Here is a 21,474-nt window from a genome sequence, read left to right as displayed (position 1 = left end):
CGTTTTAAATTAGTTTTCCATTCACTGTCCATCATAATACATCAAAAACAATCCTCTGCACGTGTTACCAATTTTTTATCATCTTTTTTTTCAATGAGCATTCACGAGACATTGATATAAAAAAATGAGATTATTATTTTCTTTGCAAATCTGGTTTTGTGAATGAGTTCAATGATTTTTTTTTATCTTTTAATATTATCTTATTTTAATGAAAAGTGAAAAAAGGCATTCCACAAGATTAAAGATGAGTCACGTTGGATCGAAATGGAGCAAAAGGAGGTGAATATTCTGATTCCCAACGTTCCAACAGCGATAGTCCGCGTATTTCCCCATATCCATGGGATATCTCAAGATACCAGGAACTCAGCATATATATATATATATATATATATATATATATATATATATATATATATATATATATATATATAAAATAAACCGCGCGCGCGGCTCGTGGTAGCATTCAACGTATGTTAAATTCACCGCGACTTGGAAACTTGTTGACGATGATTACGTTGGTGGGGGGGATCGAGGAGTTAATAAAAGCGAAGCGCGAGAAGTGCGAGGTCATTCAATATCGTATCTTTGCTTATAAAACGTGTGTTCAGTAAAACAAAAAAAAAAGAAAAAGTTTTCAGTGCTATTCAAGTGTATTGCAAAAAATTTGTTTTTTTTTCAACATTCAGTGATTGGAATTTGAAAATTTGTGTTTCTCAACAAAAAAATAAAAAATTGTTCAACCAATTTTTCTTACTGGGAATTTGTTGAAAAATCAAGTCCAGCAAGTCGTTAAAAATTTATCTCAAGTGCAATTGCTGCTGCTGCTGTGAATTGAATATAAATAGAACGTCGTTAAAGGAGAAAAAAAAATTACTCACCAATATGACCTGCGAGGAAGTACAGTGCATGCCTTTCACAACTTTTGCTGATAGGTAAGGAAAATTCAAATCCAGACACTTGAAGAATCGATCACGCGCGTGCTGTGATTCCCCTATGATAGTAGTTCAAGGTTGATGTCTCACATTTTAACAACTTGGTTATTATTTTTGAATTTTCATGAAATTTGTTTTTTTCAATACCTGTAAAAAAAAATGTAATAGTTAAAAAAAATTCAATAGTAAATTTCCAAAGACAATATATTGCATCAGATTGTGAAACAACTTTCAATGTATAATAATTAAAATTGTTATAAAGATTATAATGTTTTAGTGTGGAAAGAAGATTAAAATTAATCTCTTTTCTACTTAACATTTAATATCTTCTTATCATGATGACAATGTTAAAATTCTCGAAATAATCATACATTTGGAAATATTGAGTTATGCAAAAAAAAATTGACTTCTTTGCAAAAAATCTCTTTTTTTTCCCTAGAAAGATTTTTTTTCGCAAATATTTTGCATAAACAGATTTTTTTAAAAAATATTCTTGAGAATTTCAATTAAAATTGAAATTAACAATTACAATACTAATTGAATTAGTAAGGATTTGTAAATAAATGTAAAAATCTACATGGAATAAAATAAATAATACGAATTGAATTTACAAAAAAAAAAAAATGTATTAAAAAATTAACTAAACCGAATTTTAGAATTAAATTAAAAATAAATTTTTTGAAATTAATTTTTATCATTAATAAATTAATAGTTAATTGAAAATAAAAATTAAAAATTTTCTATAACTACCCATTGAGAATTTAATAATTTTATCAAGAATTCAAGAGAAAATTTAATTAGTGAAATCGATTTACATTGAAAATTCAATAAATTTTTTTTTATTTAAATTGTAAAAAATTGGATTAAATAAACTATAATTTTCCAAATAATTATTATTTTTTTAAAATATTTCAATCGAATCTTATTAAATTTAATCTAGTTGAAATAGTGCAAAATTGCAAAAAAAAAAATATCACTTTAGAAAAGAATAAATGTGACAGAGAAAATCGTAAATTTTAACTAAAAATCAATGTGACGGGAAATTGGATATGCCACTTGACGTTTCACGAAGAGATTTTTCACAAGAGAATCAATCTTGAATGAACTTTTTCCGCTATATATGAAAAAAAAAAAAAAAAAAATTTCTCAACACATACAGTGAAATTAATTTTTATTCTATTTTATTATACTTACAGAACAAAATTGTGGAAGCGAAAAAAGAATCGCAATATGATGTCAACGGAAAGAAAAATCACATGCGGCTTACTGCCAACGTTACGAGTTTTGGCAACAACGAAAGTTTCCAGCACCAAATGTCAAAGTAGCGTTTGTTTTTTACCAAATGAAGGACAAACTGATTCGGCGAGTCATCTTCAAATTACATTGTTGGAAGCATATTGCCGTGAGAATGGAATTGAAGTTATTCGTGTCTCTAAGGATACATTGAAAAATATGATGTGTCCAACTGCAACAGATTTATCCTGCGTTCTAGTTACATCCGATGAACCATATTTCTTGGAGTCTCCTGAGTGATTTTTAAGTACCACAGCGGATATTCTGGAAAAGAAATTGAAGAAATTCAACATTGCGAAGTTTTTCTCTTGAGATGATGATGATGATGATGAGAGTTGTGTGGAAAAAAAGAATGACGAGGAGGAAAAAAAAAATTGACCCCTCTAAACAAGGATTGAGTCGCTCGCAGAGAAGTGTTACTTCAATCTGTCAAAGGATCTTGGAAGCTTTATCAAGTTCTTGATTATATGACGCGGCGCAAAAGCGCATCTATACGAATTGTCAAGATTTACTACTGACAAAAGGGAAAATAATTCCATTTTTATTATGTCACGACAATTTAAGCTCTGAATATTCTTGGTTAAATTATTAGCGCCGAGAATTTTCTTTTCTCTTCAGAGAGAGAGAAATTTAAAAAAAAATAATCTATTTTTTTCTCTTAAGTTTCTTATTTACTGTATTGTAATTTGTATCAATAAATGAAATTAATTTATCTTCGACTTTTTTCTTTTTCCTTCTTCATATTAAATCAAGTTCATGTGCGTCAGTCAAAAGTTTAAATAGTTCAATGTATTTTTTTTTCAAACAGTTTTCTCTATTGAAAAATGGAAATTTATGATAAAATTAGAAATTATAAAAATATTTAATCTGTTTTTCGTTTTTTTTTTCCAAATCTAAAAGATGAAAAAATTTTTCACTTAGAACAAAGAATTTAAACGTAATTTCATAATAAATATGACCTTTGTGAATAGCAATGAAATGCTCTGATTAATATGACTCTTGAAAATAATATATATATCTATAATTATATATTTTGTAAAATATTGTTTTTGAAATATATATATATGTTAGTCGCTAAATGAATTAACATGAAAATTTATTCGAAATTAGCAGTGAAAATATTTGCAATAACTGTGCAATAAAGAATATTAATAATTGTTCGCTCCATTTCCCCAAAGTGCAAAAGCTTTCGATTGAACCAATAAATATTGTCATATTGACATAAACACTGCACTCGTATGTGTCTGACATAAAAATCGAACATAAAACTTTATTTATGACACAACTTATATATATGTGGCTTATCGATTTGAGTATATATTTTAGAATTTAACAATCTCATTTTTGAAATTTTTTTTTCAAATTTTCCTTGATTTTTGTTAATTATTTAATTTTATATTTTTTTTCAATTGTTTTATTTTGCTTATTTTTAAGTAGTTATTTTATTAATTAAAATTTTTTTCTATTAATATATAATTAAAAGGTATTTAAATTAAAATTTTATTAACAGAAAAATGAAAATAGATTATTAAAATTAGATTTCTCTTTTTTGCAGCTTACAAAATATTTAAAGAATGCTAGTATCACTTCAATGGAGGACTTAAAAATCCTGAGCGTGACGTGAGTAGGTATACTAAAATTATAAAATCACAATGAAAATCGAAAATTTGTTTTTAGCAAAATTTAAAAATACTCTGATTTTTTTAAAAATTATTTTCCAACTTTTTTTTTCGCATAAAGAAATTAAAAATTAGTATTTAAAGAAATATTTTTCTTAGTTAAAAATAAATAAAACAAGCTAAACATTTTTCTTGAGCAAAAAAAAAACTTTTTTTTTCTAAATAATTAAATTTTTAGTTTTTATTGTTATAAAAAAAAAAAAAGAAAATTCATGCAAAAAATAATTCGTGTATTTGTGTAAATTTTCACAATGTTGAAAAATGATTTTTACAGACCTTCATCGGAAGTGACGTTTCATTTTTTCGGCAACTCACATGATGGGGATAAAATTCGAGAAGCACTTAATCGTCTCGTTCAACGTCGACGGTTAAACGAAATCACTCTTGAATCCACACACTTTACCTTTCAGCAGAAACCATCACTCAGACTTAAGGTGTAGTAAAATATTTAAAGGCGCTGTAAATAAAGAAGATGACTTTTTTTTTTTATAGTGTCAATTTTTCTTTCACTAGAGCTTACGTATCAACCAAGTGAACGAGCATCAGGTGCGATTGGGTGACCAATTCATTTTATCTTGTGTTGCACAGGGAAGTTATAATATTGCTTTTACATGGTACAAGGACAATATGCTTGTCAATATGAGCAAAGCCACAAGGTAAAAAAAAAAAATAAATAAATAAAAAAAGGAGAGAGAAAATTTCAATTTTTAAGAAACTAAAATTAAATAATTTTCAAATATTTTATTAAAATTCTTTTTTTTCTATTAAATTAAAATTTTTGTTCTCAAATGAAAAAAAAAAATTAAAAATTAATTTAAAAGTTTTAATTTTTACTTTATACATTCTTTACCCTTTTTTTATAGAGAAATATGGTATAGACACTTACCAAATGATGGATCGGATTTGCATACGTCTTTATTGACAATAGACAAGGCAACTCTTCTCGACGGTGGAAAATATACGTGTCAAGTTGTCGATTGGGGAATGCAGCAATGTAAAAGTATTTATATTGAAATCAAAGATGAATCGGACGTTAAAGTTGTTCCAATGAGTGTGACACTGGAAAAGGTAATAATAAATTTAGAATTAATATATATATATATATATATATTTTTTCTTTCATCTCTTGTTTTATTAACTCGCTAACAATAACATTTATCTTACTCCCAATTATAAAATGATTTTTCAATTTGTAAAGGCATTTAATTTGGAAAATTTGAGACCAGTTGGGTTCCTCCTACATTCCATTTGTTAAAATGCAATGGCTTTTAAACCAAATGCGCCGTAATTTCAGATAATAAATTTCCAACAGCTTCAAATTGAATGCATCCCCAAAACGTTTAATGCTTTCGGATTTAAAATCATTTCTCTCTCTCTCTATTTTAATCAGAGAGTTTGCAAAATTGAAACTAGTATACATTTTGAGAAATTTAAATTTACTTCAAAAAAAAATTAATATTACTTATTATTTGAAAATAAATTCCAATGATAAATTAGTGAATTATAAGATTTTTTTTTTTTTTTTAAGGGCGGAAGCATTAAATTGATGTGCATTACACCAAATATGAGAAGTCTTGGAATTGGTTTTGGCTGGACGAAAAATCGAGCTCTTTTAAAATTAGAACCAGGAAGTGAAGTTTGGGAAGATCTCTATCCAGCCGGAAGTATTTTAAAAATTACAAAAGCTCAGGTTATAAATTTATTATCATCTATATTGAAAAAATTAATAATCAAATTATTTTTAATAAAAATTCGAAAATTTTAAAAATAGAAATTCAATTAAGAGAAATTCAATTTTTTTATGAGAAAGAGGTTTCTTTTTTAAAGGAAAAAAAAAATTTCAATAAAAACATTTCATATTGAAAGATCATTTTTTTCAATTTTAGAAATCTGCAATATATACCTGTAACGTTGCCTTAAGGTCAATGTCAGTTCGTGTGGAAGTTGTGAATCGAACTTTGATTCCTCTTTGTCAAAAAGAAAAATCCTGGGGCTTAGAATGGTCCGAAACTGGTCCTGGAACAGAAGCACTTCTTGATTGTCCTCGACATTTTATTGGACGTCATGCTTCGAGGCTTTGCTCAATGAAAGATGCAACTTCAACGAGGTGGCAAAGTCCTGATTTTTCCAATTGCCTCTATGAACCATTAATTCTTACCTATAACAAGGTAACATTTTTTTTTATTTTATTTAATTACTAAAAAGAAGAATAAATTAAAATAATGAATATTATTTCAAAAGGTTTATTTTTTTTAAAAAATTGTTTATTTTTTTAAATTCCAGTTTCGTAGTTTAACACTCGGTTATCAAAATACAACTGGTTCTGAAACAATAAATGAATTCTGGAACATTTTACGAAATCGATCATCCTCGTTCTATCCCGGTGAAGGTGATCGGATTTTAAACATCCTCGCCGAGATAGAATTATATCAATTTAATATTGATGACACGAGAGATTTGGCCAACTCGGCAGAGTCTATGATTGGAATATTAAATAGAATTCTAGAAGAAGAAAGTGCGATATACAATCAACAGGTAAATTCAATAAAAATTCATTACTTTAATTTTCTTTGAAACTGAAAATATTTTCTCAAAATTTGATATATTTTTTACTATTCAAAAAAATTATAATTATAATTTGTTGTATAAAAATCATATTTTTTGAAATCGAATATATTTTCTCGTTTATTTAATATTAAATTTGAAAAAAAAAATATTGTTTACGATATATTTTATGTAAACTTTTAATAATATTTTGTTTACGCAATAATATTATTATTATCATCACATGTTTTATTTATTAAAATATTGTTTATACTTGTCGGGGAATATGTTTCAGAAATTACATCTTTTAAAGCACTTGACTCAGAGAACTTTGACCCATTGGACTAAACAGTCAATAGATGCTCATAAACATTTGAGCATGTCGTCTTTAATATTAGATATGCAATCGTTACAAATGAAAAATAATTATTGGACAATGATTGTACCTTCCGACAATTATGTGTAAATATTCAATGTTAATTTAATAAATATTTTAATAATTAAATTTTTTTCAATACATTTTTCAAGCAATTTCTTTTTTTCTTTATTAATTAGATATCCAAATTGGTATGATGACAAAATTACAATTCGATCATTAAGAAAACAATTTTCTTCAACTGCCAATTTTTCTGTTACTGGTAGTGTTATTGTTTTTCGAAATTTAACACATCTCATGCCAGGAATTTTCGAAAAGAAACTCGAGTACGTATTTTATTTTAATTATATTATTTAAAATTTAATTTCTGAAATTTCTAATTTAATAATTTTCTTCTTTTTTTTCAGAGACGGAAGCGATTTAAAATATCGTATTGATTCACGTGTAATTATGGTAACGGCCTCGAATCATTTTCCAAAAGATACAGACAATATTTGGGTGGATTTACAAATGCGTCATTTAAGTAATCAAACATCAATGTGGAATGTTTCGTGTGGTTTTTATGATAATTCTGGATCATGGGATTTAAATGTTTGCTCACTAACACCATTGTCAGAGGAAAGAACTGTTCAATGTTTATGTCCAAGTACAGGAATATTTGCCGTATTTCTCACATCTCAAGCGACTAAAGTAATTTATTTTCTTGTTATAATTTATAAAGAGAAAAATTTGAAAAAAAAAAAATGATTATTTTGAAAATTTTCTAACAGATCACTGAATTGAAAAGTGAGAAAACACCATTAATTGTGGTATTTGGCTGTGGTAGTTGTTTACTTCAATGTCTACTTTCTTCATTGATTATCGGACTCTTTTGGTGGAATAATCGTACATGGTTGAACTTTCTTAAATTACAATGTTGCGCTGCAATTATTGCGGCAATGGGAATGTTCATTTATGCAGTGATCAATAATATTCCCGAGGTAATAATTTTAATTAATTTGTTTGTTTTTTTTCAAATTTAATTACTTTTTTGTTTACTCTATTAAGTAAATTATTGTATTGCTAATTGATACTTTTTTTAAAAATTAATTTTCTATTTCTCTGTAATACTCACAAGAATAAACAAATTCAATGGTTTTATAGAGTTCCTGGTCTATCGTGGCATTAAGTCTGGAGACTTTTCTCCTCGTTGCTATGACAGCGCCAATATCTCAAGCGCTAATCATTTACGCCGAGCTTACAAACGTCCGTCCTAGCCACCACCTGCAACCAACAGTAATTGCCGTTATTACCGGTGAATATTAATAACTATAATTTAAATGTTTTTGTGAACAATTGTTTTTTTTCACTTTGTTTTTTTTTTGTAATGTCAGTAAAATATTAAAATTTGAAAATTATAATAATTATTGTATATTTAAATTTTGTTGTGATTTTTTGTTTTCAGGTGTTCCAATTTTATCAGTATTAGCAACGGAATTAATTCACAAAAGTGCAGGTTGGCGACATGAATCATGGTGGTTAATTTTCGGTAGTGGTGTCTATAATATATTTATAACTTGCACTGCAATGATGCTATTAATTTTTGGTTTACTATACGGTGGAGTGTTACTTAGAAGTCAAGCTCTCGTTAAAAGAAGTATTGTAAAAAAAGAATCTATTATATCAAGGTAAACAACTATTTTATAGATTTTTATTAACGAATGTTTTAATTAAAAAAAAAAATTTCTTTTAGTGTTCATATGGTTCATCGAACAACTGTTATTGTTTGTGGAATTATCGTTATGGAGGCATCATCGGTATTTTATATAAATTCATCATCAATTATTTTTCATTATGCATTTGCAGTTTCGGCGGCGTTGTTGGTTTGTAATTTTTTATTATTATAATTTTTGACTCACTTTTTTTTTTAATTAATGTTGATCCTTCTCTGAGCAGGGATTCATTATTTTCATGACGTATGTCGTAAGCAATGAGCTCAAGTGCTTGATTTCCAAATGTAAAGCAAGGCATAAAGGAGGCATTGAAGAGGAATGCATCTCTGATCAAATTAAAGGTACTTTCACAAGCCCTCCCCTTAAGGTTTAATTACTCTTCAGAAATAATTAGGTGGAAAGACCTGCGGACAAATGAAATGAAAATTTCTCTAGACAGAGAAATTATAATATTAAATTACCTGATATTAATAAAAGTAATAATAATAATAATAATAATAATAATTGTTTTCCAGTGTGCTCGAAAATGAATCCCGAAGTTGAAAATGATTTGGCGCCAACGCATCTACTCACTGAGACAAAATATCGTGAATCACGTGGAATAGCGGCCGGTAGTCTTGACATGAGGGATTATATGAACGAGATTATTGCTTATCCAAAGTCTTCCTCCGTCCCTATGGTGAAAAATAGATTTTTACCCGAGATTCGTATTGACAATACTGACGATATAAATCTTGAGAATTACAATACAAGTCCACGTAAATATCAAGAAACAAAATTGGATACAAATTTTACAAATCGACATTCATTGATTGATTCTTCTTATATTCCTGAGGGCTATACAACAATGAATGAATGTTGTACAACATTTCGTGACTTTAATAAATTTTCAACATCCCAAGAGATACCTGTTCAAGTTTGTCTACCATCGCAAAGTGTCACACCATCTGAATGTACGACAACGACAATTTTATGTAGTGCCGACGTTGAAACAACAACAATAGGAATAAATTCAATGCCCGATGTGACTTTAGCTGTAAATAGTGAAGTGGAATTGTTAAATAACGTAAATAATACAGATCTTGTAAATAATAAAATAGAACACGTTACTGTTATACCTGACATTGCAAACACCATGGAACGTAAGCAACCCGATGGTGAGGAAAAAATTGCCGAGCTTAAATTATTAAATTGTGAAACGAACAGCGCAAGTGGAATGTTAGATCGAATATCTCATGATCTTGATTATCTGCTCAATCGTACACAAACGAATAATGAAGAGAAAACATAATTCTGTCCGATCGTTCGATTATTTCTCTAATATATATATATAATAATTATATATTTGACAAATTTCTTTATTATCTTTCATTCATATATTATAATGTAAAATTTCATCATCATCTTTATATAATTATTAACATTTTTCTCATCATCTCTCTTTTTTCTATGAAAAAAAAAATCATCAAATCAAATTTTTATACGCTTCGAGAAAGAGATCTGAAACAATCTTAAAAAAAAATAAGTGTAGAGTAAAAAATCAAACTTCGAGATATGAATGAGAATATTGTAATTAAGACTGATTTATAATGTAATTTTTAGTCAGTAAATGTGCAAAAAAAAATTTCCCAGATGATATATTATATAAGAGTTTTATAAAAATCAAAGGTGTTTAATTTCTAAACCCTCGAATTATAATTTTTTTTTTTTTATTACATAAATTACCTTGATTTAAAAAAAAAGAAATAGGGGACAATATTAAAAAAAAAAGATTTTCTAAAAAATAAAAAAATGAATTATTCGAGTTACATTATTTATTTATCACTGTTATTGTACAGCCCTTTTATAATATCCATGATTTCAGTCGTACTCTTTTTGTTTTTTTTTTACCTGGTTCGTTATAATTTTATTTACTGTAAAGTTATACATATTTATTATATATAACCTACTTACATATTTTAAGATCGAAGTTTATGGTGTTGGTAATAATTACCTTTAGTAAAGGTTAGTAAAATGCGTCACAGTAGGTGATTCTTTTTTTTTTTGTTTTTTATATTTTCTTTTTTTTTCTTTTTATTAAATCAAGGTACGAAAACTGGAGCAGTTTCTTGACCAAGCACGTGTTATAAATGCAAAAAAAATAACAAGGTCTGTGTTAGTTCATTAGCACTCGAATATAGCTATATGACTAGTTTTTCTGTGTCCAACAGACTCTCTTAAAAATATAAATTATTTACAAAGATTTCAGCTAATTTTCATCCGAGGCTTAATCACCGTGTGATTATTATTTAAATCACATTAAAAATTAAGAAAAAAAAAGACGCAGGTCAAAAATTACCTGATATTTTTTTTTTCTTTTTTGTCAATAATGCTACAAGTTTTCATTTCATTTTTCTTTTTTTTTACATTGTAAATTGTTTTTTTAATTTTGAAAAATTGTATTTTTGTTTGCAAAAATTTTATATTTTTTTTGCATAGAATTATAATTTTCTTTCTTTTGTTTTGTATCTAGTTTCCTGATTGTTTTGCTCTCGTAAAATAATCAAGAACTTATATTCGAAGCTATCACGTAAACATGTTTCTTGTATTTTTTTTTCAATCCAGCAATTATTACACAACGACCACATTGTCTATTAACATCACAGCGATCTTTTTTTTTATGATATTGGATCTTGATCGCAATCTGAGGCTTGAAATTTGAGAATTACAAAAAAAAAAAGAAGAAAAAGAAAATCAATTCGTAATTCGTCCGTATTTATTTTTCTTTTGGCTTATATTTCAAAAGTTAAAATTTATAACAGTTGCAAAAATTTTTATTCGCATAAGTGAAAAATTTCGTTACACTTTTATTTCTTTGTTTAACATCTCGTCAATTCTTATAAAATAAAAACAAGAGGAATTTATTAAATTCCATTTTCAAAAATTATTTTATTAAATCGAAAAATAGTAATAAATTATGCTTTTTGTAAAAAAGAAAATTTTTTCTACTAATTATCGATAATTTCGTACGTTTTTACGTAAATACAATATTTTTTTCTCCTTTTTTGAATAATAAATTAGTTAATTCCTTTGCTTTGAAATACTTTTTTTTAATTAAAAGATTCGTTTCAAAATAAAACTTTGAATATAATAAAATTTTTTTAAAATTTTATAATAAAAAATAAATTAAATATCTTTGAAATATTTAATAATTCTTTAATTTAAGAACCTAATAAATTCCTTTTATGCCATTAAAAATTTAATTTCTTCACAGCAAAAAGAAATGAAATTATATTTATAAAAAAAAAAAAAAAAAAATGAATATGATACAAAAATGAAGTTATAAATAAAATCAATGTATGGCATTTTATTTACTGACACCTGACAACTTTTTTTTTCTCTTTTTATCTCTCGTCGCTAGAAATAATTTAATTTAAATAAAATACGTAAATTATTATACGTATTATTTGGTCAAAAATAGTCGGACGAACACGTATTTCCTAAAATTTTCTGTAATCACTCAGATCAGAAATATATATTTATATATATATATATATATAATATAATAAAGTAATTCCAGTTTCACGTTGTTTACATAAATACAATCATCTCAATAATGCGGTTTGATTCATTTAAAAACTTTGGTCAGTGGAGTCGACGTTACATAAATAATGCTTTTTTTTTTTGTTTTGTTTGTTTAAAATAGCGTTTCGACGAAAGTCTTATTTTTTCCACTGTGAAATTCAAAAAAAAATTGTTTACAAGAAACAATTTCTTTCTCTTTCATTTTTTTTTTGTGCGAGATTCCAAAAACACGATTAAATTTCGCGATAAAGGAAACATAAGCATTTATTAGCGGCGTTACTGTCGTTCGAATTGACAAATTCTAGGTGAGAACAAATATTCCATTGAAAAAATTCTCTAATTGTAATAATAATAAATCAATAATTTAAATTTTCTATTATTTATTTTTTTTGTTTTTCTAAATCGAAATTATTTATTCTAGAGATTTTTTTCTGAATTATTTGTCAAGACCCAAAGAGAAAACCTGATAATATTGATCAAAGGGCTCGAAAGTGGATTAAAATATTATGTATACTTAAAATTGATACAACGGAGGGACTTTCAATTATTACTGGCGGGAGTTTCAATTAAAGAAACTTATGAAAAAAAAGAGGCACATTTAAAAAACAATTAAAAATAACATATTTTATTCATTTTTTCATTGGGCTTCTTAGATATCTTAAACTTAAATCGAAATCGTTGTTATTCTTTTTTTTCAAGCCCTTCGATTTTGCACATTCACACAAATTGGAAGTTCATTTTTTTTCCCTTAGACGATTTAGAAAAATGAAAACAATGTATTCACACTGATTTGCATAGCAAACACACACATGTAAACATGCTTAAATGTAATACAGCCACGGCACCCCTCCACCTCTCTCTCTTCTTTTACATACTTTCAGTCGAAACGATTTCTCACGTTTTTTTTTTTTCTTTTTCTCACACACACTCTCTCTCTCTCTCTTGCTATTTTTTAAATTTACTTAAATATAAAAATACATAGCCAGTCTATACAAAGGGCGTGCAGAGTGGCACAGTGAACTGAATTACCAATTGTCCTCGATGGTTAACTGCCAGTTTCAGTGATCGTTGGCGGTTCTCCTTCGTCTTGGTAAATTTTCATTTTATTAATTGATTCTGAATGTCCTGAGGTTTTTGGCGGGATGCTTGACACACTATCACTACTTGTTGTCACTGCATTGCCGGCATTTGTTGTTGTATTATCATTATTATCTTGTAAGCGTGGAAATTCTGGACCCGGTAACAGTAACGTTTGTGAAGGAAGATTTGACAATGACAATATTTCTGGTGTCATCATTTGTTTATTGAAACAACATCTTAATGCTTCCTCAATTAAATTCGCTATTTTGTCTCTGTCAACCTGCAAAAAAATGAAATTCAATAAAAAAAAGGAAATTAGTTTTGATACAAAAAAAAAAAAATGATCACAGTACCTGTTTTTTTTCAAAATAAATATTTTTTTCGGGGGAAACTTACATCATTTATAAACCCAAAATGTACAAGTTCCTGAGCGAGAAGCATTGGAGTGTCCGTTTGACTCACTGGACAAGTCAATTGTCTATTCATTTTATCGTCCATTCGAAGTAATATGGTCATCTAAAAAAAAAAGGGTAAGAATTACAAAATTAACGAATAGAAAAAATAAAGAAAGGGCCTATGGAACTTTTGGGCTTTAACCTTCTTTACCAAGATTTCAATTTCAAAAATAATAAATTATAATTTTACTTACTTATAATTAATTTTAGGGATAACAAATTTTACTTACTTAATTTATAAAACACAAAAATAAATTTTTACTATCAAGAAAATTCATTTAGAAAAATTTTCTTTGGGATTTTTTTTTTTTTTGTAAGAAAAATTTACAAACCAAAAAAACATGGTGCAATTTTTTTTTTAATCGACTTACATTTAATTCATTACTGTCTTCCTTCGGTTTCACATTACACATCATATTGACTACTCTACGAGCCTCTTCGTCATAAGGTTCTGGAGTTACAGATTTAACAGATTCCGTAACTTCAGGCGAAATTGCTCTCGGACGAGCGGGAGGCGGAAGTTTCGCGACAAATGCAGTCAAAGGATAAATTCCATATCTGAATAAAAAATGAGTCGCATTTAATTATAAAATTCAGCGCCTAAAATTTTTACACCCAGTGATAATTGAAAACTATCTTTTTTCTTCTTTGTCTTCTTTTTAATTTTTAATACAATTTCTTTCATAATTTCATAGTTTCACAGTATAAAAAAAAAATTCCGAGGCTTGTCATTTTTTTTTTTTTTTGGTTCAAGTTTGGATTTTTATTAAATATCCCATTCGATAAAATAGGGGAAAGGAGTGGAAATATTAATAAAAATGGCAAAAAAGGGGAATTTTGTAAAATAGAGGAATAGGAGAAAAAACTGTGAAGCCTGAAATTATGATTATTCAAATTAATTTGAAATTTTTATGTCGTTATTGATAAATGAAACTTTGAAAAAAAATACTAACTAATCATTGAAATTCTTCATCATCGATTTTAAATAAATGACAAAATATTCACTTACTTCACATCTTCCACAAATTTTTCTAATTTCTCAGCAACTGGTATATCACTGAATCGAATCTCTTGAGGAGGCCGATTCTTAAATCGTAATTCAGCAACTATCGTATCGGGTCCATATAACCTTTGCAAAACTTCGTCAGTTATAGTTTCCGAAATATTCGCTGAAAAAAAACAACAAAATTTATAAATTCAAGAAATTTTTAAAGTTAAATTAAACATTTTTAAATATTAATAACTAACTGGCTGAATTGACAAGGGCATGTGCCGAAAGTAATTTGAGCGAATGGACTTCGAATAGGACAGGGTGAAATAATAATTCCCTGGCACTCGGTCTACTGAGTGGATCCGATTGAAGACATTTACTAATGAAGTCTTTTTGTTGAGCATCATCTAATGATTCTATTGTTTTCCTAATATTTTCCTCAGTGACAACAGTTCCACTCTCGCCATTTCCTTGAATTTCTAACGCCGCCATTTCCAATGCACACATACCAAATGAATAAATATCTATTGCCGGTGTTAACGAACCTGTAAATTAGAAAAAAGTTTTTTTTAATCCTTTCGATTTATCAATAATTGATATAAAAATTAAAAATACTCACTTCCATATTCGGGAGCTACGAAATGTATATTCTTCATGTTTTCTCTACAAGTTTTCACGTGCTGATGAATCGCATCAGGCGCAACTGAAATCAAAAATTAAAATCAATATCTAAAAAATAAAACAAATATTCAGTAATTTCTTTAAAAAATTTACAAAAAGTATTTTAGAAATTAAAATTTAATTAAACAAAAAATTTTCACATAATTCGTTATTTAAAATTTCAATTCACTAGACATTCGACTTTTTTTTTTAGAGTAATATTCATGCGTCTCGTTAATCATTCTAAATGGAAAAATTACGCGATATATATATATACACTGTGTAGGTAGGTGTTAATTTAGTGGATTAAACTCTCATTTTCCGATCTTAACTTCTTCACATTATTTTCGTTAGAAATTATAAAGATCGTAATTTATTTTCGTCAAATAAATTAAATTCAATCGCTATCAAAAAGAATATTCATAAATATTTGTTTAACGAATTCCTTTCGATTATGATTATTAAGTAATATACGTTATTATTATTATTATTTTAATGCATATTATCAATCGAAAGCTCAAAGGCAAAGTCTTGAAATATTGCGTCTTATTTCATTCGAATTGCGCGTGTCTATATAATTGCGAATGACAATAACAAAAATTTATAAATACACTGACAAAAAAAAAATAAAATAAAAGAACAATAATAAAATTTTTTAATTTTATAAATTTGAGACATATGTATTTAATTAAATCCGGTTTAACTCTCCCACACGTTATATATTATATATCGAGTGATATGACGCGATTGAGAAAGTATCAAGCGACCGTGATAGGACCACATAATTTCATTCATACACGCTGTGCTGTACATAACACTTAAGGAGCTTCAATTTTCATGAATTTAATACTCTTCGACGTTTTGCATTCATAACAACGAAAAGAAATAACGAAAAATAATTTAAAAAAAAATTATTTTGCCATATAAAGATACATCAAAAAAAGGTGTTACTAACCTGAACCAATTTTTACTAGTCCATTGTGTTGAATGAAAATAGTGTCGCAGGTTAAATTTCCATGAATTATAGGTGGAGAACAGGAATGCAAATAACTGAAAAATAATTCGAGAATTTCAATAAGATAATTCTTATGAAAATTAGATTATAAAATAATATTTAATAGAATATTTATAATTAGCATAAAAATTAATTAAAAATTTTCCACAAAGAGAAATTAAATTAAATTTACCTTAATGCAGAAAGAATTTGCGTGCACCATCTTTTCCACGCCTGTAGAGGTAACTTTTTAACGTTTCGTTTTGTTCGTTTTAAAAATTGCTTCAACGAACCAGAAGACATATATTCAGTGATGAATATCACCTATATTGAATTAAAAAATAAAAGAATAAATAATCAAACAAAAGCAAATAAAAATTCAATTTAAATAAGTCGCGCAATTTGAAAAGAAATATTTTACATAAGCTAAAACGTTTATTTATATATGTATTAGTTTAAAATCTATAGTTCATTAATAAACACACGCAATATATGACTCACCCGTGGCTTATCATTGTGGGTGTCCGTCCAATACCTATGAAACTTAACAATGTTTGGATGTTCTAACTGCGTTAGATTTTCAAACACCTGTTGTATTTTTTCTTCTTGAGCTTTAAAATTTTTTCTCTCGGAAAATTGCACCTCATTCCAGACAACTTCCACACCCTCCTCGGTATCCATTGCCAGATAGGCACAATCTATGCCCGGAACGTCCCGTTGCTCAACCTGTGTCCAAAAAAAAGGTACACAATTTATTAATATCTCAAATTAAAAATGATAAATAAAAATTATTATCTACAATAAAATCTAATTGAAATTTATTCAAAATGTCTGAATTAATTTATTATTATAAAAATGAGATTATGAAAAAAAAATAATAATGAGTGACTGTATAAAATTGACAAAAGTTTTGTATAATAATTTATTAATTGAGTCAAACTTTCACAAGAGGCACAATAAATTATTACAAACTTCTCCGAATGACCTCTAAAAAAAAAAAAATTAAAATGAAGTATCAAATTTAAAAAAAGAGATTTAAATTCTAAATTTGAATTTTTGTTCAATATAGAAATAAATTCTATTCTCGCTATAACGATTTTTTTTTCTCTCGCAATTTTTTGGTCCCATTTTCTTTTTTTCTGAAAAGAATCCTTGAATTTAAAATGAGATTCACAGAAACAAATTCAAATTAATTCTCCCAAAGAATTCTTCCCTCTAAATCATCATTTTTGAAAAAATCATTTCTTTTCTACTTTTGTCAATTTTGTCCGCTTTCAAAAAATTAATCTATTAATAAAATAAGAAAAAGAATAATTGCGATTATTCATTGAAAAAAAAGAAAAGAAAATGATTCGATGATGGTGACAATAATTGAGTATTTCAGGAAATCTATTGTAAAATAGTAATCATCCTTTTATATGAGCTTTACTTAGAGCGCATAGTTGGAACGATTTCATGCCCATTTGCCATTACATGAATGTGACCTTGCTAAGAATTTCAGGAGGGGAGATAGGACAATATACAGAATAGGGTTTATATATCATTATAAACAGACATGATGATTGACTAAAATATCAAATGAACATTTAACTAAAGTAAATTTTGTATTTATAAAAATGAAAAGTCAAATGTCAAAAAAAAGTGATTAAACTAATTATTATACCAAACTATTTTAATGAATGAAAATGACTTTGAAATAAACTAAAAATAATGAGAGCTATAAAAAAATAGATATATATAATATTATAAATTCTCATAATGTATTCAAACTATTCTTGAATATCATATTGTCATGCGAGAATAATATATATATATTATTTGATATTGATGTGAGAGAATATAAATGAATTTAATGAACCACAAGTTCGTTTTTGAGACAATAATAATGATTTCTTTCATTTTTTTTTTCTGCAATACATACCTTCATTTCAGAAGTTTCATTTTCACCAAGTTTTGATACTGCAAAGTTAGCGCCGTCTCCTAAGGAATGCTTTGTACCTACATAGACCTAAAATGTCAAGAAGACAAATTTCATGTATTACGAACTTGTGATTTTTCTTTCAGCAAAACTATTTTCTTTTTTTTTTTTTTTAGAAAAGATATTCTTTTAAATTTCTTTGAATACACGTGAAGAATAATAAAAAAAATAAAAATTTCCAAATAAAAAAATTTTACCACTGGAGGAGAAAAATTTTGACTACACTCTTTAGGGTCTAATGGATACATTGTAACTGAGAACTTTAAAATATTCTTCTGTCAATATTTACAGTAAACATAATAAGAAATATTATATTTCATTGATATTTATGTCTGTCATTCAATATTTTGTATATAATTAAAATTTTCTTAATTTATATCGCTCAGTCTCTGTATATAATATAAGGAAAATTATTCAAATTTTTCAAAAAGATAATTTTAGAATTAAAAAAAAAAAAAAAATTTTTAATTATTATTCTTATAGTATTGAAAATCTTTTTGGAAATTGAAAAATTTCTCGCAGACATTTCAATAGGCAAATTATTTTGTTTATTTTTAGCATAAAATATGAAATTGTCAAGTGAATCGCCAGTGCCAAGAACGTAGACCAAATAAATTCAGCATATATGCAAATTTACTTCTCTATAAATCCAAAAATGCATCTACATAAGGGTACTAAATTTAGATGAAAATCAACTGCGTCTACAATATTGTCCAAATTTTAATAATAAATTTAATGCAAAGGGAAAATTTTTTTTATAAATTTCAATTAGAATTTTATATACTTTTCATTAATAATAATAAATTTCAATTTTAATAAAAAAAAAAAAAATAATAATAATTTAAAATTCAAATGTTTGTTTATTATTGAAATATAAATAATTAATCGATTGCTAAGAACATAATATACATTGAGGTCTTTACTTTTGTGCATATATATTGAACTATTTTTAGTTCACAATTTAGTTTAATTTAATTTCAACAAGTAGTGCAAAGGTTATATTTCTTTTCGCAAAGTAAAATGAATGAATTAAAAAAAAAATTATTGAAACAAGAATGTGTATATATATACGTAATATCTGAATAAATGTTCAACCCCAGCAAAGCAAAAGTGACTTTAAGATAAGATTAAGGATTTGCTTTATGGCAAATATTTCTATGATAATCAGCTGTTATAATTTATGTACATATATTTCAAATGTTTATTTTATACCTATATTAACATTTTAAAAAAAGAAGTGATTTTATATTTATAGATTGTATATATATATATGAAAATAATTAGCTTTATTAATTTCTAATTTGAGGTCAAGAATTGTTTATCGAAAATGAGATAATATGTTATCAATATAAATATTACAAACTAATTATTTAATATTTCGTTATAATTAATTAATTCGAAATTGTAATATTAATTCAACAATTTAAAAGATTTAAAAACAAGTGAAAATAGAATAAAAAAAATTAAGCAAATTGAATCCTTAATTAAATTAATAAAATCAATTTATAAAACTAATTTAGGTAAATAATTAAATTAAAAGTCTCGTTAAAAGAATTATATAAATTTACTTAAAAGTTTGAAATCCTCCACAAGAGAACAATAATAATAACAACAACAACAAACCAGTTTTTGTTTTTTGAATAATTTAAAAAAGTATTAAAAAATATTTATTATTTTTGATATCCTATACGTATAACAAAATTCCTCACACACAATTTCAGAATCTCATGAAATCTCTCGCTTTGTCCTATGAGAGGTTATGTTCAAACTGGTTTTCAACCTAACCTGAGTTCTCACTACTTTTTTTTTTTATTTTTTCTATTTGAAATACCAAAAAATCGAATAATCGGGATTAATACCAGCAAACTTATACTGAATGCTTGAAAATCAAATACAATATAACAAATCGTCAAAATTATTCGCCAATTAAGATGTCAAAATCCAAATATACAGCAATGATCAGTGAAAAAAAATTTCTTTTGCCTATGCCAATCGAATTAATAAAAAAAATACTCATTTTGCAATATTGATTCTCAAATGTTCTCCAAAAATGTTAACAATCAATTTGGAGTATCGTTTTTAATTCTATCAGTTTCTTTTGCAAGATTAATAAAATGAAATTTAATTGAAGATTCGAGTAAACAACTTTAATTAATTTAAACTATAAACTTTTTTTTATTTAGACTATCGAGTATAAACAGGAAAATTTCTACCAAAAGAGGAAAAACTAAGATGAATGGAAATCTGCAAAAACAAGGCAATCTATAAGGGGTAATCCCAGGAAATATCTCTTTGAATTCCAATATGATTAATATTTTGATTCACGAGATTGCAAATTCAATTTTCCACGAAATAAATTTGACAACGTGATAGCGACCTCCTGTTGATAGCAGGGAGACAAAGCGTGTGGACAAGGATTTCTGCTAAATATCAAAAGAAAGCCATAAAAACATGGAAATTTATAATACCTCTTCCCGGCGTTTGAGCCACCGCCCGCAGGGGCTCTCCTCCAGGATTTCGCTCTCATCTTCAGAATCTTCACCACTTTCTCGCGGTGACTTATGCTCTGGATCGGTACTGGCACGACTCCCGGGCATCACACACGCGCGAATTAATTAAAGGAACACCACCGAAAAGTATGACGCGACCAGGCACATCGGTGCGACGCACTTCAGTTTTGCATTAGGGGTCTCACACTATTGCAAATTGTCGTTTTACGTAAAGAAACAGATTATGTATTGAGATATCGTGTAGAGTTGTGTTAAGCACTGAAGTTGATTCACGTCTTCACTCACTTTACAGTGACACATGCAGTGCAAAAATCTGAACACCGAAACCGAGATACGATATTTCTGATCTTACACGGTCTCGAAGTTGGATGCACTCTTTTCGGTTTAGATCAAGGCTTGAGTGGTGTACTGGACATCTCGCGAACTCTTCACAAATCTCACTGTCAAAATAAAATCTCTCTTGTTATGAGCGAAATAGACACACACTGCCACTCATTTTTCGTGCTGTCGCTATGTCTTTGGTCACGTACGCCATCCCAGTATGGCGATTCGACACCGCACCCCTTTTTGATGAACCGTTATCAGCGTCACCTTCGGAGTTCATAGCAAACTAACACAAACGACTTATTATTCTGTTTTATCAATTAAAAATAATTATAAACTATCATTATAAACAAATATTATTGTTTATAAATAGAAATTAATA

At 27.0% G+C, this 21,474-nt stretch overlaps 4 protein-coding genes and 1 long non-coding RNA gene across 8 annotated transcripts in view; 2 read left to right on the top strand and 3 right to left on the bottom strand.

The window, feature by feature from the left end:
* LOC127291096 (electron transfer flavoprotein beta subunit lysine methyltransferase-like) overlaps window positions 1-1,027 on the bottom strand; it is a 34,852-nt gene extending 33,825 nt beyond the window's left edge. The window contains exon 1 of the mRNA XM_051320030.1: window positions 879-1,027. The gene's annotated coding sequence lies outside the window, so the exon portion shown is untranslated. The remainder of the gene's footprint in view (window positions 1-878) is intronic.
* LOC127291056 (uncharacterized) overlaps window positions 1-10,006 on the top strand; it is a 107,499-nt gene extending 97,493 nt beyond the window's left edge. For both annotated transcript variants that reach the window (XM_051319968.1, XM_051319977.1), the window contains 16 exons: window positions 3,781-3,845; window positions 4,179-4,338; window positions 4,418-4,560; window positions 4,768-4,972; window positions 5,433-5,594; window positions 5,791-6,072; window positions 6,188-6,439; window positions 6,744-6,910; window positions 7,004-7,150; window positions 7,232-7,514; window positions 7,595-7,804; window positions 7,968-8,118; window positions 8,269-8,491; window positions 8,557-8,686; window positions 8,760-8,877; window positions 9,052-10,006. In XM_051319968.1, coding sequence (XP_051175925.1) covers window positions 3,781-3,845; window positions 4,179-4,338; window positions 4,418-4,560; window positions 4,768-4,972; window positions 5,433-5,594; window positions 5,791-6,072; window positions 6,188-6,439; window positions 6,744-6,910; window positions 7,004-7,150; window positions 7,232-7,514; window positions 7,595-7,804; window positions 7,968-8,118; window positions 8,269-8,491; window positions 8,557-8,686; window positions 8,760-8,877; window positions 9,052-9,827 — 3,474 coding nt within the window. In that variant the 3' untranslated portion in view covers window positions 9,828-10,006. The remainder of the gene's footprint in view (window positions 1-3,780; window positions 3,846-4,178; window positions 4,339-4,417; window positions 4,561-4,767; window positions 4,973-5,432; window positions 5,595-5,790; window positions 6,073-6,187; window positions 6,440-6,743; window positions 6,911-7,003; window positions 7,151-7,231; window positions 7,515-7,594; window positions 7,805-7,967; window positions 8,119-8,268; window positions 8,492-8,556; window positions 8,687-8,759; window positions 8,878-9,051) is intronic.
* On the top strand, window positions 512-2,937 carry LOC127291125 (uncharacterized). The gene is made up of 2 exons (XM_051320052.1): window positions 512-932; window positions 2,129-2,937. The coding sequence occupies exons 1-2, from the start codon at window positions 883-885 to the stop codon at window positions 2,463-2,465; spliced, it is 387 nt and encodes a 128-aa protein (XP_051176009.1). The 5' UTR covers window positions 512-882; the 3' UTR covers window positions 2,466-2,937.
* On the bottom strand, window positions 2,341-9,799 carry LOC127291134 (uncharacterized). The gene is made up of 9 exons (XR_007844543.1): window positions 9,655-9,799; window positions 9,445-9,570; window positions 8,998-9,210; window positions 8,723-8,940; window positions 7,939-8,087; window positions 5,808-6,062; window positions 4,791-4,963; window positions 4,181-4,361; window positions 2,341-2,489 (listed from the first exon to the last, which is right to left on the bottom strand). It is a non-coding gene; the product is annotated as an uncharacterized LOC127291134 (long non-coding RNA).
* Window positions 10,007-10,406: 400 nt separating the features above from the next.
* On the bottom strand, window positions 10,407-21,389 carry LOC127291078 (nuclear receptor-binding protein homolog). 3 transcript variants are annotated; one of them, XM_051320001.1, is made up of 11 exons: window positions 20,727-21,384; window positions 18,202-18,288; window positions 16,782-17,006; window positions 16,474-16,604; window positions 16,242-16,336; window positions 15,246-15,329; window positions 14,884-15,171; window positions 14,645-14,804; window positions 14,007-14,193; window positions 13,577-13,696; window positions 11,863-13,460 (listed from the first exon to the last, which is right to left on the bottom strand). In XM_051320001.1, exons 1-11 carry the CDS (start codon window positions 20,853-20,855, stop codon window positions 13,146-13,148), a joined length of 1,821 nt encoding a protein of 606 aa, XP_051175958.1. In that variant the 5' UTR covers window positions 20,856-21,384; the 3' UTR covers window positions 11,863-13,145. The 3 variants fall into 3 exon arrangements, with proteins under 3 accessions (XP_051175976.1, XP_051175958.1, XP_051175967.1); XM_051320010.1 differs by lacking the exon at window positions 20,727-21,384 and adding an exon at window positions 18,456-18,526; XM_051320019.1 differs by lacking the exon at window positions 18,202-18,288 and having other exon boundaries at window positions 10,407-13,460; window positions 20,727-21,389.
* Between the last annotated feature and the right edge of the window lie 85 nt (window positions 21,390-21,474).

The sequence above is a fragment of the Leptopilina boulardi genome, unplaced genomic scaffold (assembly GCF_019393585.1).
Source record: "Leptopilina boulardi isolate dan_hultmark-lab unplaced genomic scaffold, ZJU_Lbou_2.1 LbouV2_1, whole genome shotgun sequence".
NCBI lineage: Eukaryota > Metazoa > Arthropoda > Insecta > Hymenoptera > Figitidae > Leptopilina > Leptopilina boulardi.
The sequence above is the reverse complement of the archived record's forward strand: the minus strand, read 5'-3'. Positions and strand labels throughout refer to the sequence as shown.

What these genes read in the sequence shown, in the direction of transcription:
- LOC127291078 (XM_051320001.1), bottom strand. Translation starts at nt 20,855, where the DNA reads ATGCCCGGGAGTCGTGCCAGTACCGATCCAGAGCATAAGTCACCGCGA. An exon ending in AAATTTGTGGAAGATGTGAA is followed by an intron (nt 14,194 to 14,644) that starts GTAAGTGAATAT and finishes TTTTTTATTCAG; the next exon opens with ATATGGAATTTATCCTTTGA. An exon ending in AAGACAGTAATGAATTAAAT is followed by an intron (nt 13,697 to 14,006) that starts GTAAGTCGATTA and finishes TTTTTTTTTTAG; the next exon opens with ATGACCATATTACTTCGAAT.
- LOC127291125 (XM_051320052.1), top strand. Translation starts at nt 883, where the DNA reads ATGACCTGCGAGGAAGTACAGTGCATGCCTTTCACAACTTTTGCTGAT. An exon ending in TTCACAACTTTTGCTGATAG is followed by an intron (nt 933 to 2,128) that starts GTAAGGAAAATT and finishes TTATACTTACAG; the next exon opens with AACAAAATTGTGGAAGCGAA.